This window comes from Mauremys mutica, chromosome 17, assembly GCF_020497125.1.
Source record: "Mauremys mutica isolate MM-2020 ecotype Southern chromosome 17, ASM2049712v1, whole genome shotgun sequence".
Taxonomy (NCBI): Eukaryota; Metazoa; Chordata; order Testudines; family Geoemydidae; genus Mauremys; species Mauremys mutica.
This window is the reverse complement of record NC_059088.1, coordinates 11,786,528-11,802,898: the sequence shown is the minus strand read 5'-3', so window position 1 is coordinate 11,802,898 and position 16,371 is coordinate 11,786,528. Positions and strand designations below refer to the sequence as shown.

Below are 16,371 nucleotides of genomic sequence, written 5' to 3'. Positions count from 1 at the left end.
TAAGCTCCAGGGGGAAACGGGCCCTTTTGGCTAACAAATGGCGACTCCGCCGGGACTTCTCTCCCTGTTGGGGGCGCTGACCGGCGGCCGAGGACGGCTCAGGAGAGTGGCCACCTTGAGCTATTGGTTTGCTCAAGCTCCGGGTCGCCGCAATCGGCCGGGACGGCTACGCCCCCTCCATAGAGAGCTCCAAACGACACGGAGGCAAGACAGTACCAGAAGAGGGGAGTCCACCTGCCAGACGTGGCCACTCCGGGCGTGGTAAGTGCGTTTACCTCTTGGGTTTGAGGATTAACGCCCCCGAAGAGTGAGGGTTGGGACATTGGGCCCCTAATGGTGAAGGAACCCACAGATAGGAAGGTGTGTGTGGGTAAAAGCTTTCTGGTTAAGGTACCTAGGTTCAGACACGGCTAATGAATAATTCCATTAACTCCACGAGTCCGTGGGCCGTGCTGAACAATTACTGGGACTTAGAGCAGCCCCAGGGCTGGCTTTTCTTTTTGGTAGGGGTACTTTTGTTTCTTGTTCTATTGGTATGCTGGAAGCCAAAACTGTAACCGGGTCTAGGAGCGTGTGAACCCATCTTCTCTCCCCCCCCCTTCTTTTCCGTGTGGGTAAGGGACAGTCTAAACATTCCACCTCACCCCCTAAGGGTACCCCAGCATATTATATGTACGTACATTATGGTTCTAAAACCTGCAGGTATTTAGAGAATTGGAATCTTTATACGCGTGAAGATCCATCTAAACAATGCCCATTAAAAGGTACCTTTAATCTAGATAGGATCATATATCTCAGAGGAGCTTTTAATCACCAAAGAAAAGCCTCTGACACAGTGTGAGCAATTTGTCTAGAAACGGGTTAATTTAAAACTCAGCTTCGCCCAGAGATAAAAAGAGAAAGTTGTTTTATGCTCAAGGTCAAGCAAACCAAAGGCAGTACAAGTAACAGAACTGAGATTACATTTGCAAAGCTTAACTGTTTGGTGAGATCCAACAGTCTGACTTTGTGACGGATGCCGGTGCTGGTGTGGCTTGGTGACACTGGAAAAGCCAGAGGTAGCTGACCTGGACTAGAATCTCTGAAAGAGACACCGCAGGAGATTCCAGGGTGTAAAAGAACAGCCCTCCCAAGAGCGAAAGCATGTTGAAAATTCTGAACAAGCTGTATACAGGATAATCTCCCGTCCACCTATTCCCCTTTTCTGAATGTTATATACAGACGTGGCCAGTCTGGATATGTGTAAGTATGGGGCATTTATATCTTTCTTGAGTGATGTGGGAGCATTCCCAACACTCTCCATTGTTGTTTTATCATTTTAATGAAGCTTTAAAATTTGGTTATATGGTGTATTTTCTCTATCCTCCTGCAACGTCCTGCAGTGTCAGTTTGATCACCTGACATGAGGCATAAATTGGTAACAGAAATTTGTCACAGTTTGGTGAGCAATAGAGAATGGGGGAACCCTGTAGAATTTACACCATCTATTTGTTTTACCCTTGTTGTTTTATGTTTGTTTTATTTGGTTCTGTTGGTGTTATATGTTGAGGATTGCATAATTAAAGGTGTGCCCATTCTCAGCTGCAGTAAGTCTGAGAACTGGAGAAGGGTTTAGCATTCCTCTCTCCACCCTGGTTGACCAGGAAGGGTGGCAGGTGAAAGGATCTACCCCCAGTCGTAGCAGGACTGGGCAATAGAGTAGTTGGAGAAAAGGAAGCCCTGGCTAAGCAAGTACCAGTCCTTCAGGGACTTGTTAAAATGTAACCATTCGTGCTCAGCATATGCCGTAACAGCAGTGTGTTTGCTACAAGAGGCAATTAAATAGTTAACGCCAGTGGGCCATGCGTTTTGCCCAGGTGGCAAGCCTCACGAGGGAGGACTCGGGTCGTCTTGTGAATAAAATGTTTTGGGAAAAGACCAGAAGGGTGGGGGCAGAAGCCCATGAAAGAAACGGTTCAGCGCAAAAAAAAAAAAAAAAAAAAAAAAAAGGATCGGGCCCAGGCGGGCGGGCAACAGACAGAGAGCTTGGAGAACAGGTTGGAAACTTTTGAGGGTCTCGTGGAAGGAAGAAGTAAGTGAGTATAAGCATGGGGATTTCAAATACTCAGAAGGATATTTGGAATGGCGATTTGAATTGGTAAGTGGCTGTTGGGAGCCAAGCAAGTGATATAAGGAAAGAGCAAGTGATCTGAAGGAGAGTGAAAAGTTAACTCTGTAGTTGCTGGAGGGAATAGTAGTTGAACTTTGTAAAAATGCTAAAGAGAAAAGTTCTTGGTGTTTTTTTTTTTTTAAATGTTTGTAAATAAATTCAGGCAAAGAAATTATTAGATTGCAATCATTTGGCTATGAACAATTTTGTTGAATTAGCTGAAGAATGTATACAGTGCTATGTAAATGAAAATTTATTAGGCTCTAAGGCACTATAAGTGGTGATGTTTTCTTTCAGTGTTTAAAAGCAGGAGTTAAAAGTAAAAAGCAAGCCAGAAAGCATCTGTATTAATGCAAATTATCTAACTGATAAGGTAGAGGCCACTGAAATCTGGGCTGTCTATGAAACACATATAAGACAATATGGGGTAATTCCCTTGTTTTGCCTGAAATCAACAAGGGTATTTGTATATTTTAAGCAATAATTGACTGCCCAGAAGGGGTAGACCTCTGTTTTGGTCTTTCAGATAATCAAAGAAAACTAATGCCAGCTGAACAGCATTCAACGTATCGTGATTTACTGGCAGAGTAAAAATATTTTCATGGGATGGTCTGGTTTGAAATAAAGCAGAAGGCTTGAATTGAAATGCAGATATTTGTTTTGTTCAACTTAAAATACAAAGTGTTTGGATACATCAGAAAAATGTGATCTATTAAAGTCTAATATATTTTCTTAAGTAAGAGAAAGAAACTACATTGGCCAAATCTTTTAATTGAAAATTGTTGTTAAAATTTGCATACTAACAGTCTTTGGAAGCGAGGACATGAAAAGTTAACCCACTCCCCATATTGTGCATGGCATCCTTCTGGCTACCTCAAATTTCTAGCCAGAGGGCTGGGGATGGTGGGAAGCTATTGAACTAGAGCTTGTATTAAATGAACTCATCAAAGTGGGTGTGCTTGTCCTGGCTTGTTGTTCCAAAGCTCTGTAATAATGTTATTTTAGTAGAAGGGTATATGTGGCATATATTAAATAATAAGACTAATGTACTGTATAACAGCAATGTGTATGTGTTCATTGTTAACAAAAGGTGTATAAGTAAAACAAGTAAAAGTTTCCTTTGTAGGTTAAAAAAAAAAAAAAAAAAAAAAAAAAAAGAAGCCAAAAAGGGGAAAAGGAAAAAGAACGAGTTAACTGAGAAAAACTTTAATTAGCAAGCTCAGTCCAAAAAAAAAAAAAAAAAACAAACCACTGACTTCGTTCAAGGACACTTGGCTAACAACCAGAAAAGGGGGGCTTGAATATGCCCAACCAGCTGTAAAATCTGCAAAGACACTAATGCAATGTGTTAGGTTTCCTTTTTACACAGGTAAAGACGCACTACCCGAAGACCCTAGCAGCCCTGCCACTCCATGGAACCTGGAGACCGGATCAATGTACAGGTCCACCAACGAAGATTGCTTTGGCTCCACGCTGGAAAGGCCCTTATTGAGTCCTGCTGATTACCAACACCGCTGTGAAGTGCCAAAGACTGACTGCTTGGACCCATGATTCTCACTGCAAAAAGACCCGTCCACATAAGGAGAACTCTCCTATATGATTAGCCTATTCCTTCTTCTAGCTCCACTGTGCCTTCTGGACAGCAGGGAAAAAGGACAAGGTGACGTGCTAGCTAACCTCTCCCTTGTCCGCTGACAGACCTACTGTGCCTTTGAACTTTTCTAGAAGAATCAAAAACCATTACAGGGTGATGTGCTGATAATCTCTCCCCTGTAGAATGCTAAACTACAATTGTTTTGGGAAAGGAGAAGGAACGCTCACTCCACTGACATTGCCAAAGTCCAGGAATTCCTGACTAAAAAGGACATTGAGAACTGACCCTGGTAAAGAAACAAAAATTCTACACTGGCAGGAAGAAACTTGTGGGATCCTGTTTGGAAATGTGGTATTAATTGAATTTTGGGGTTTATTCTACAGGCTGCGCCCTGTGTTTTGGATAAATCCTTTAGTATGTATTGCCCTCCCTAATTGGATTTTAAATGACATTGCCTTTATCCAGTTTTCAGATCACTTTTACATACCCAGATTGCTCACAAGGGGCTGCCATTAGATTAGCACAACAAAGAGCCTGGGTTATTTCCTCTGGAGAAAGGGGAATTGACCAGATCCCTGTGGGCTGGGGCCAATAGTGTTGCAGTCATCTGAATTATTTTTCAAAGCCAAGAATATGCTAAGAAATTGGGCCAACTAGAAAAGGCCACTAGCCTTATTTTTGAAGCTCAGCTATCTTAAGTATAGGCTGGAGTTGGTAGGTTACATGTCATTTCCACCCTTAGTTCTATGACCCAGAAGTTACTGACAGAAATGGTGTTAAATATCACTAAGACTGGGAAGGCATTGCAGTGGGATCTAGTATGTTTAGAAATCCAGGATTTCCTGAATGACCAGCTGATGGCCATTTGGAGTAATCTTGAGCACCAGACTTGGCCCACTGCCCTTACAGACACATCTGAAGTACCATCTGATCTGTGGTCATGGAAACATATTTGGACACTTTCTGGATGAAAGTGTGTACATTTACAGTGCTCCTTCCAAGCATATGAACCGGTTAGGGTGGGTGTGGCTACCACATACCGAATCCTGCCGGGTCCATGGGGAGGATGCATATGGGACTAAATTATTCACTGAGACATCTGGGAAATTAAACCATTAGGTATACCTACCTGAGTTATAGTCAGTGCCCCAATCCCTTAGTTGTTCAATGAACAAGGTTCCACTCTTTTGTCCATGCATTCATTCCTGGGTTGGGGGTGACTAAGCTTAAAAGAGCAGTTGTAAATATTTCTGCAGAGCTTCATTGCTTTTTGGCCTCAAAGTGTGAGAAAACTCAGCCAAAAGGTTTGGTGAGTATTCTCAAAGGGGGGAGTTGTTGGAAAATCATAGTGCTAATGAAGCCTTTTTGTATTAGGCCTGAGTGAACCAAAGTTATGCTATGCTTGCCCAAACCGTGTTGGAAAGCTTACAGAACTTATTAGACTGAAGGCCGTGTATCTACCTAAGTCAGCTATTTTGCTTATCAGTTTTATTTGGCTCCCCAGTAAATGCAGCTGTGTTCCCATGAATGTTTCCAAAGTATATAGCACAAAGGGTCGACGGGTGTATCTTGTTTCCCCTTCAGAATGACAAATGTATCCTCAACAGCTGTATGTATCTTGTAGCCCCCACAAAATGATATATGTATCCTGCATATCCAATTATTCCCTAACAGATGCATGTACAGGTTCTACAGGTCAACCAAATGACGTAGACAAACGTAGGCTAAGTTGTTTGTTTCGGGGTATAAAGGTAGGCCCATCTGGCCATGTAAGGTGTGTCTCTTTCTCTGGCACTAGCCGAGAGGAGCACCCGCTCAGCTGACCGATCAATAAAGGGTGTGGTACTCGTCTTCCTGTCTCCGTGCCTCCTTGGTGTAATTAGGTAAGCTCCAGGGGGAAACGGGCCCTTTTGGCTAACACTCTGGATGCTGTGGAAATGCTCCTCCCACTTCTTGGTGTCTCCATCATAGATGTCTGGGAAGGACCCTGGCAGGGTCTGGACCAGCCCCGAGGGCGAGGACACTGTGCCATCCGTCAGGCTGTAGATGAGCCCTGGGTTGTGGCTTGGCAGAGCTGTCTGCTTGAAGATGGGCGGTGGGGGGAGCAGGAATTCTTGCTGGCCGCTCCCTCCGCTTCCTCCTTTGGGCTTGGAGGTGATGGCTGAGGCAGGAGCTGCTGGGTTCCCTCCATTGCCTGCACAGGTACAACCAAAACAACAAGGTGAGAGTCCCAGGGAGGGGAACGAGGGAACAGGCAGTGTTGTGTGGTGGGGAGACCAACATGGGAGCAGCAAAGGGAGTGGAGGGGCAGTGATGGGGGTGAGAGGCAGAGCGACAGCAGAAGGGATGGAGGATGGGATGGTGGGTCGGGAGGCAGAGAAGGTCTTGACTGACTTGAACGTGGGCATGGTCCACCTCCATTGAGACTGGGAGAGCCATCTGGCCTGCGTGTTATTCTACCATGCCCTCTTCTTAGTCAGCTCCAGAAACGACTGGTTCCTTCCCACGCCCCATCCCCCGTTTTTACATTCAGTACCTTGGCTCTGAGGTGAGTAACTGAACTGGCCTGGGGCTGAGGAAGCCATTACTCACATGGCAAAGCAGAACCTCCAGGGACTTGTTTATTACAATCGCCTGGGAAACGACAGGGGCTCTGGGGTGACATCAGACAGGAGAAAGGAGAGGGGAGGTGATAGCTTAGATGACACGTTACAGGATAAGGGTTGCTGCACCACTAGAATGTAGAACTTGGTTACATACCCCTCTTTCTTGCACCTCCTCAGCTGAGCTCTTTGCGGAAGCACGGGCTTTTCACAGAGTGAAACCTCAGGGCTGTTTTCTGTAAAACCCTGAACATAGGTCTTAACAGTTCCCAGGCAGCTTCAGAGAGAGAGAGAGTCCAGTGCAATCTCTTATAAACTAACACAACACCCTGCAAATAGTATCTGGAATACTTCTGAATAATTTTTAAACACAAGCTATTTGGTACTAAATCTAGCCCTTTTACAACCTCTCCGCTTTGGTGCTGTTGCATATATTTAAATACAAGCTTTCAATTAGCCTTTACACGTTAGCACACACAGAGCAAACCTGCTGCTCGCCGATCTTCTTTCTGAGATGAGGTCTCAGTCTCCATAACATGTAGCATGTGTCACCATCACCGCTTGAAAAGAACGGCAGCATCTTGATTCTTTCCCAAACTCTTCCTTGTCAGCAAACCAAAGTCTAGGGTTCCTTACATTCCAGCCCTTGGATTAATAACAAGGAGGGAGATGGTCCCCAAATTGGACTGGCTGGCTTCTAACTTTCCATGTTCTGTGAGATCCAATAGGTACCTCTGCAGTACTCTCTACAGATGTTGTTGTGGTGGGAAGTTTCCCTGGTTTGTGTCCCTTCCAGTTGATCTTCATGAAGTTGACTCCTCTTGTTTGGGTCAAATTCCTCTGACTGAGGATTGAGTTCTGATTGCAGACGTTTCCTTTCTACGGCTCGGGTCATTTGAGGCCAATAAAACTGACCTCTAACGAACTCTAGTGTTCTTTCTATTCTATTCACGTGGTGCATATCTTCTCATGGATTCCTTCTAATGCTGCCTCAATGAGTGTAGGGAATCACTAGCTATCCCAAATCTTCCCTTTTCTGAATCTTTCTGTACAAAACTCCATTGGACACAAAAAACTTTGGCCTTTCTCGTAAGTATAGACAGGTCTTATATTTCTCCTTCACTTCCTCACCCTGACTGGGCCTAGGGCCAGACTCCAGGAAGTGAATCACGTGTCCTATATGCCTATCTTGTCACTGCAAAACTTTCCAGTCAATGGGAATAGAATCTTGGGCATTTGTCCTTCCAAGGTATGGTCTCGGTGTTTGAAACTTGTGATATGCTGAGTCTTCTCCAGGATTGTCCTCCTGAGACCCAGTTTGTACTCTGTGCATCTACATGGTTGCTTTGCTGGCTGTCCTCGTCCCACAAATCCTCCAGCAGGCAGCTTTGCTGTTGGTGCACCAAACTGCGGTGAGGTGAGTTCTCACAGTCTTGTACTAAATGATCTTGCTGTCCACAGTAGACACACATCCATCCTTTTGTCTGTCTTAGTACTGCTGACTTACCAGTTCCCTCAGGCTTCTCAGGGGTTAAAATGTCCTGAATTGGCTGGAGCAGACCTTGGCCTAGTATCTGTGACTGAGCCAGCTGCGGCTGCAGAGGTTTCTCTTTCCAGTCTATCTCAGAATTCCTCTCACCGGTGTCGAAGAAAAACTCAGTTCTCGCTTTTTGTTTGGGTGCAGCAAAATCAAATACTTTATTATTTCTCCAGTAATTACAATGGAGGGAGAGAGTGCCATAGGACACAGGGTCGCCCCAGTCCTGGACAGGTCTCTCAACTGGTAAACAATTACATCAAGCCTTTATACCTTTGTTACAGACAATTTCTAGCAATCATGGAGACAGTAAAAAGCAACAAATACATTTTGTTTATACATAGCAGAGAGGCTTATCTTATTTGTCTCTCTCTTAAGAAAAGCAAGCCTGCATTTTGGTTAGTGATTGCAAGGTCGTAATAACTTTGTACACAGTTCTTGTCCTGTCGCCTCGCACTATCTTTGCTCCTACAAATCTCACGTCATTAGGGTTACAGTATGGCCTGACTCTTGCTAACTGACTGACACGCATTAAAATCCGCTTCAAATCCTTATTGAAGCTTTCCCTGCTTCCACACCGGTTCCGCCTTTTCATCCCAGCGCTCTTTCTCCATAGATCTCCCTGGAAGCAAGAGCTCTCCGTAGGGAATGTTTCTCTGTTGACCCTATGGATCCTGAGCACGATTTGTGCAACAGCCTAATTCGAACTAGTCTTGTATATCCCAATCCAGTTCTGTATCTTCTGTGTCAATCCTCAAGAGATTCTTGGACTAATGAATGTAATCTAGTGAGTTAGAGCAGTGAGACTGTAAACCAGGACACCTGCGTTCTATTCCCAGTGGTGGGGGAAGGTGGAGCCTAGTGGTTAATAGATTCACAGCTTTTTAAGGACAGAAAGGACCATTAGGATCATCTAGTCTGGCCTCGTGCGTAACACGGGCCAAAGAGCCTCACCCATCATTTCTGCATCGAGCCCATAAGTTATAGACCAATCAGAAATGATCTTTTAAAAAGCTGTACAGTCTTCAGTCGGGGGAGAGATGTGGGGCTGGGAGTCAGGACGCCTGGGTCCTATTCTCAGTGCCTCGCAGGGTGTAGAATCTAGTAGGTTAAAGCAGGAACTCCTGGGTTCTACTCCCAACTGGGGGAGGCAGGAGTGCGCACAAGGAGGGGTAAGCAGGGGCACTCCCTCCCCCCCCCCCAATAATCGTCAGGGGCACAGAACTCGTCCAGCCCTGGGGCTGTGCTTGGAGGGAGGGAAGAGTGAGCTCCTGCTGGGGCCTGGGCAGGTGTGATTGCAAAAAAAGGGGTCAAAGGTAAATTTCTGCGCAGTCCCCTGCTGGGAGGGAAGTGAGGTCTAGTGGGTTGGAGCAGGGGGCCTGGGAGACAGGACTCCTGGGTTTTTTCCCTGACCCTGGGAGGGATACGGTGTTTAGTGGTTACAGCAGGGGCTCAGCATTGCACACAACAGAGGAAATGTGAGCGTTAAGGAATCTTTAGAAGCCCACAATCGCAGGACAGCTGCCTGTCTGTCACACTCAGGAGAGACCATCAAAACCAATCCCTTCGCACCTTTCAGTCACGAACGCCCCTTCCTTCCCTTTAAGAAACCCACAAAAGAAGAGCTTCCTGCCCCGGGCAGAGTCAGTCTGTGCGGACTGCAGCGACTGTGTCAGGGACCTGGCCCTGGACCGAGATTAACCCTTAGAAGCCACATCCCACCAACACGCAGGTAAGAAAGTACCAAACCCCTCAACCCTGCCTCAGGACATCGGAGGCTGGATCAGTACTGGGAATAGGCCCCGTCCCCTGGTGGTCTATAGGGAGCTGGCTGATTACGTGTTGCTGACCCGTCTTATGGTAACAGGAGCCAGAGACACGTGGAATGTTTCCTGAACAGTATTTGGTCGGTGAGCAATTCCTGTAGCTGCCACAGTGACATTATGAGGCCATGAATGGGAGAGTGGGGACAGCAAGGCAGTGGGGAACAGGAGGGCACGCGGGGCTTGGGGATTGGAAATGGGAAGGGAGACAGGGTTGGGTGTTGGAGACCAGGTGGGGAGATGGGAGGCAGTCCAGGGGCAGCCAGAGGGCAGGTGGGGTCAGGCTAGAGGGAACGGGAGGGGAGGCAGGGTCTGGTGAGGGGGAACGGGAGGGGAGGTGGGACCGGGTAAAGGGAAACGGGAGGGTAGATGGAGGCTTGGCGGGTGGGGACGGTGGTGGCTGGGCGATGGGGAATGAGATGTCAGGTATCAAGTGAATGGGAATGAAAGTGGAGATGGGAGGGGAGGCGTTTTCACCTGGAAATGGCCAATGGGCAGGGAGGTGCCTATGAGACAGTCTCTCTTAAACCATGGCTCATTCTGTGAAAAAGATTGAGAAGCCCTGATGAAATCCACAGGATTGGGGTTTATTTTAGCAAACTTGAGTTTAAAATGTTGGTGCCAATTGCTCTGAAAATTTGAACCTCTTGGAGCTCTGCCTGGTCCTGGGATGCAGAGGGGAGTTTATATATTTCCTCCGTAGCTTGTGAGATGCTTAGAAATCCTGTAGCCACTTGCCTTCATTAGGATGGTATGGATGAAGATATATTGTGGAATGATTTTAGAACATATTAGCTAGTTGAACTGGACAGGAACCAAATATTTCATTTCTCAGGATTATTAAAAAGAATTCCAGTCTCAATTGAAACACAAAAACATTCAATATTTCCCATGAAAGAAAATTCTAAATTCTTTTTTTGATCTAGGTCATTTGAAATCTTTTGTTTCAACTTTTTAAAACGTCAACCTTTTATATGCAAAATAATGAATTTCATTTTTAAATAAAAAATTAAAATACTCCATTCTGAAAATGTTGAAATGCTTCACTTTGTTTTGTTTTTCAAAAGGAAATTTTATCAAAATCAGCAGGTTTTTTTCTAGATATTTCGATTTCAACTAAAACACTATTTGTCCTTGAAAAATCATTTTAATGAAAAATGTCCACGTTTGATTAGCTAATCAATGCGCGTTCTAATAAATGTATTTTCAGACTCTAGCTTTTACATAGGTCCTGGGGGTGCTGCTGCACCCTCTGGGGCTTGAAGTGGTTTCCATCATAAACAGGGTTATAGTTTGGTGCAATGGCTGTCAGCACTCCCACTATTCAAATTGTTCCAGTGGGCCTGACCTTTTATCCTCATCAAGATAAGCTTCCAGAGACATGACATTTGTTCTTTGTTTGGTCAGTACAAGATCTGCACCGCCTGAACCCACACCTAGATGGCAGCACTTATTCATAATCCCGTTCTGGACGTGACTCACATAATCTTCATGGTGGCCTATAGCCTGGCCTTTCTTTTGGGCATGGTGGGAAATGGCTGGATCATCCTCATCACTGGCTTCCAGGTGAAGAAGACAGTCACTCCTATGTGGTTCCTTAACATGGCCATTGCTGACTTCATCTTCACCTCCTTCCTACCCTTCAGAGTTATCTACACAACCTTGGGTTTTCGTTGGTCCTTGGGCAGCGTGATGTATAAGTTGACCATTATTGTCACCTCGCTCAACATGTTCACTAGGGTTTTCCTCCTCACTGTCATCAACGCCGACCACTGCATCTCCATGGCCTGCCCTGTGTGGTCCCGGAACCACAGGTCGCCCCGCCTGGCTTCTTTGGTTATTCTGGCCATATGGATCCTATCCCTTGCATTGAGCTTGCAGTACTGTGATCTCTGGGATTCCATGAGCTCATCTTCAGAGTGGAACATCACCTCTGGCAATCTGACAAGTGTCCAAGAGAACCTTTTGCTGAGAAAACGAAGGATGATGGCCCGTGTTGCTATCCACTTCCTGGTTGGGTTTCTGGTCCCATTAGCCTTGATCATCACCTTCTACATTCTTCTAGCTGCCAAACTGAGAACAAGCCATCTCACTCAGTCCAGGAAGCCCCTCAATGTCCACCTTGCCTTGATCCTGATCTTCTACCTCTGCTGGCTCCCATATCACGTCATTTACTTCCTGCGGGTCTCAGGTGATGCACTACATTCAGTGATGGAAAAATCCCTGGACATAGGCATCCTCTTTGCCGATGGCCTCCTCTATTTGCACAGCTGCCTCACTCCCATCGTCTTCCTTTCCATGGGCCAGGAGTTCATGGGCTGCAGGGAAAATGCATGTAACTACCAAAATGCTGTGCACTTGGCAGGAGAGCCGGCTGAATAGGGGAGAAATGTTTACGGGGAGATGGGATCCATTCACGAACTATATGCTAGCGCCAGATAACGAGCTTCCTAAGTGTGTTGTGTCCCCCTATAGTAACTGAACTATACAAGAAGATGACAGCCTACTACTGCTAATGCACTTAGCTGCTCCTTAACCTCTGTGCTTAAAGTGTGGTGCTGAAGGTTCTAGGTTCAATCCCTGCTGATGGCACGTGCTGGGGGAGGGGGATCACTGCACAAAAAGGGATCAAAATTCATGACCAATATTTTTCACAAGGAATGGCTGGGCCTGCAGCGCTTGGGGCACTTGACCACAGGCCTGAGCCGACGGGCGTCTTCCCACCGCTATCAGTGGGGACTGGATCAGACCATTGGCAGCAAAGCTTGCTCAGGATGCTTTGCTATTGTGCCACTAAAATGCTGGTCTGTAGCATTCTCTGGTGTTCGTGTCCCTGCTGATTTTCTAGGCTCAGTGTCGACATCTAACAGCCTCACAGAACAGCTGGGGTGATTTTCTTTTGCCAATAAAGGGATTTTCTCCCTGTGACGCTCTCATTTGAAATAAGTGGCAGTGGCTCTGTGTTGGGGATGGTCGGTCTGAGCAGCAGCCCTTGTGCTTCAGATGGGGTGGCCACCTCGTGGCTAGAAGGGAACAAATTCCAGTGGTCCAGAATCTGATCCTGCAGCTTCCCTCGCCCATGTGAGGGGCCGTGAGGCTCAAAGCCCAGCCCACAGAGCAGTTCAAAGACAAGAGCTGGACCAGATGAGCTGAGGGCCGGGGAGTCAGGACTCCTGGGTTCTACCCTGGAACTCTGAGGGGAAAGGGGTCTAGTGGTTGTGGGGGGCTGGTGGGAGTCAGGAGCACCCGATGAAACTAGTGAGCAGCAGCCACAAGGACCGTGGGAGCCCAGACTGTCTCTCCAGCAGGAAGCCACGATGACACTGGGTCCGTGTTCCCCTGTGCCAGTGCTCAGAGCGAGGTTGCTTTATCCTGCAGTGGTGTGTCGGGCTGGCGGTTTTGCGTTCTCATACAGTGGGCCACACATAATGCAGTTGAATAGTGAGGGTGGTTTGCTCTTCTGTTCCCCTGTCTTTGGTGGCACTTGGAGCACATTATAGGCAGCCGTTAGCTCAGTCTTCATGCCTGTGTGTGGTAGGAAAGGAAGTTGACTTGTCCTAACGCCAGGCAATGGCAGCGCTGGGAACCAAATCCTTTCTACACTCTTCCCCTGCTCGAACCCTGCAGACCCAAATCCCCTCCCCGAGCTGCCGATGGGACCCAGGAGTCCTGACTCTCAGCCCCCCACCCCCCGACTCTAAACGAGGAGACACAACTTCCCTCCCAGACCTGGAAATACAACTTTGGTGTGTCTTGTTTATTTAGCTGTGAACTCCTTGGGACTCTCTGTTCCTCTATGTTTGTACAATGCCCAGCACAGCAAGGCCCAAATCTCAGTAGGGCAGGGACTGTCTCTCGCTGTATCTGGGCAGCGCCCGGCACAACAGGGTCCTAGCACACACAAGGCATCGACCTATCACTATACAGATGTTAACTACGAATGAAACAATGAGGTTATCTCAGGTGAGCTACCACCTGAACTACTTTTGGGGTCTCTCCATATCGACTCCTGCTCTACACTGTAACATTTAACCCTCTACAGTAGCGTTTGAAACGCACTTTCCGTCCACACACAAAACTGCTTTAGTCAATTATGGTTGGCTCTAAGCAACATCACAAAGTGACTCTGCTCTTTGAGGAATAAAGAACAATTTAGCCCAGATCATTCCAGGCTCAATTGTTTCATGAGACCTGTAACGAGGCCTTGAGACTCCAGGCAGCATTCGGAGTGGAGCTAACGACTCCTCTCAGCTGCCTCGTTAGCCCCTCTACATCTATCCCCTCCCGTACCAGGGCTCCTACTTCATCCTTCCGCCTCCCAAGGAATATCTCTCTCTGCCCATGTTAATGTAACCAGACCATGTCCTCATGCTACAAACCACTTGTGGTTGTACCTCCGCTAACATCCCCACCAGCACGCGGCACCACAGGGCCGTGATCTCACCTGGGGCTGCGACTGTCTCTCACCATTTGTGTGTGTATCACCTGACACAACAGGGTCCTGATCTCATCTGCCTCCTAGTCGCTACCATCATACAGATGTTAAATAATAACCATAATCCGATCCGGTATGGGAATTCCTACATGGTTTCCTGGGCTACTTGGTGACACCACCCAGCTCTGTGCAACACAGATCCACAGGGATTAACCAGGTAAGTACTGAAAAGGCAGGTACTTGGGGTTCAGTCGTGTATCTCAAGCCTTAGAGTACCAGGAGCTGCACAGCTGCTAGACTCTGGAGAGACGTCTCCCTGAACAGTGGGGACTCAGCAGGAGTGATCCTGAGAACCTCCTACACCAAGGTATTTTAGGGTGAGTGACCTATGCGAAGAAATGTCCTTTCTGGCTGACGTGGACGATACTTGTTATATCATCATCTCTGAATAACTAACAGCTATAGTTCTTGTTCGGAGGTGGTGCCCGATCAGACTCTAAAGAGGCTCCTATTGTTTATCGATTGCACTATTCACTGGGTTTTTAAGACTGGGAACAGTCAGTCATTAAGAGGAGGAAGCAGAACCATGGCTCTTATCAGCATGAGACCGGTGCCTGCCGGAGATGAACAAGGACAGACAGGGAGAACAGGTGTGGGTGTGTTTTCATGAAAGCGTTGTGCCACAGTTTCCCATCGGTAAGAGAGGGGTAAAAGCCCTGCCCTTCCTTGCAGGGGTTTTGGAGGTTAAGGATATGAACGACTGGCAGATATTTCAGCTATGGGGGCCCATATTTTCACCTATGGTAGACACATCTCCAGTGGCGGGGGCTGGGGGGCAGGCCTTTCATAGAGGGAAAGAAGAAATGTTCATGACTTCAACGAGACAATAAAGTGGCAGGAGTTGCAGGCTACAAAGTCTGGGGAATAATGGGAGGGTGAAGACAGACTTGTTGGTTCTACTAGACAGAGCCAGTGGTGCAAGATGCTGGGCTTGAGAGAGCAGGGCAAGATCAGACTCATTGCCCCTTCAAGGGAACAGCCCATAGGGCCCGGGAGAAATTGAGAGGCTGCAGGGTGAGGGCTGGGATATTTGATTAATTAGCAGAAACTGTGGGTGTGGGGACTGGGGAAGTGTCATAAACATACAGCTCAGGGGAGCATGAAATCCCTCCTTTACCTGTAAAGGGTTAAGAAGCTCAAATAACCTGGTTGGCACCTGTCCAAAAGCAGGGCCTATTTAAAGGGCCGGGGCTCCAGCTGCCTTTGCTGCACCCACTGCCCGCACCAGCCCTGCACCCGCTGCCCTACCCACAGCCAGCCCCTGTCTCCAGCCAGCCCTGCACCCCTGCCCGCAGCCAGCCCCTGCTGCACCCCGTGCCCTGCTTCCAGCCCCTGCTGCACCCCATGCCCTGCTTCCAGCCCCTGCTGCACCCCCTGCCCCAAGCCAGCCCCTGCTGCACCCTGTGCCCTGCTTCCAGCCCTGCACCCCCTGCCCACAGCCAGCCCCTGCTGCACCCCGTGCCCTGCTTCCAGCCCTGCACCCTCTGCCCGCAGCCAGCCCCTGCTGCACCCCGTGCCCTGCTTCCAGCCCTGCACCCCCTGCCCGCAGCCAGCCCCTGCTGCACCCCGTGCCCTGCTTCCAGCCCCTGCTGCACCCCGTGCCCTGCTTCCAGCCCTGCACCCCCTGCCCGCAGCCAGCCCCTGCTGCACCCCGTGCCCTGCTTCCAGCCCCTGCTGCACCCCGTGCCCTGCTTCCAGCCCCGCACCGCCTGCCCGCACCAGCCTTGCACCCCCTGTCCTGCCCACAACAGCCCTGCACCCCCTGCCCTGAGCCAGCCCTGCACCCCCTGCCCACAGCCAGCCCCTGCCGCACCCCCTGCCCTGTCTCTAGCCAACCCCTGCCACACCCCCCACGGCCCCGCCCGAAGCCAGCCAGCCCCAACACACCTCTGTGCACACCAGCCCTGCACCCCCTGCCCTGCCCGCAGCCAGCTCGTCTCCAGCCAGCCCCACACCCCCTGCCCGCAGCCAGCCCCTGCTGCATCCCCTGCCCTACCCACACCAGCCCCTGCCCGCAGCCAGCCCTGCACCCCCTGCCCTGCCCGCACCAGCCCTGCACTCTTCTGTCTCCAGCCCTGCCAACCCCTGCCACACCCCCTGCAGCCCTGCCTGAAGCCAGCCAGCCCACCCCACACACCCCTCTCTCCAGCCAGCCCCACACCCCTTGCCC

General features: G+C 48.6%; 1 protein-coding gene across 1 annotated transcript; it reads left to right on the top strand.

Annotated features, from left to right (window-relative positions):
* Window positions 1-11,146: 11,146 nt before the first annotated feature.
* On the top strand, window positions 11,147-12,088 carry LOC123351993 (chemokine-like receptor 1). Its single transcript, XM_044991676.1, has one exon. The coding sequence runs from the start codon at window positions 11,147-11,149 to the stop codon at window positions 12,086-12,088; it is 942 nt and encodes a 313-aa protein (XP_044847611.1).
* The last annotated feature ends 4,283 nt before the right edge of the window (window positions 12,089-16,371 follow it).

What these genes read in the sequence shown, in the direction of transcription:
- LOC123351993 (XM_044991676.1), top strand. Translation starts at nt 11,147, where the DNA reads ATGGCAGCACTTATTCATAATCCCGTTCTGGACGTGACTCACATAATC.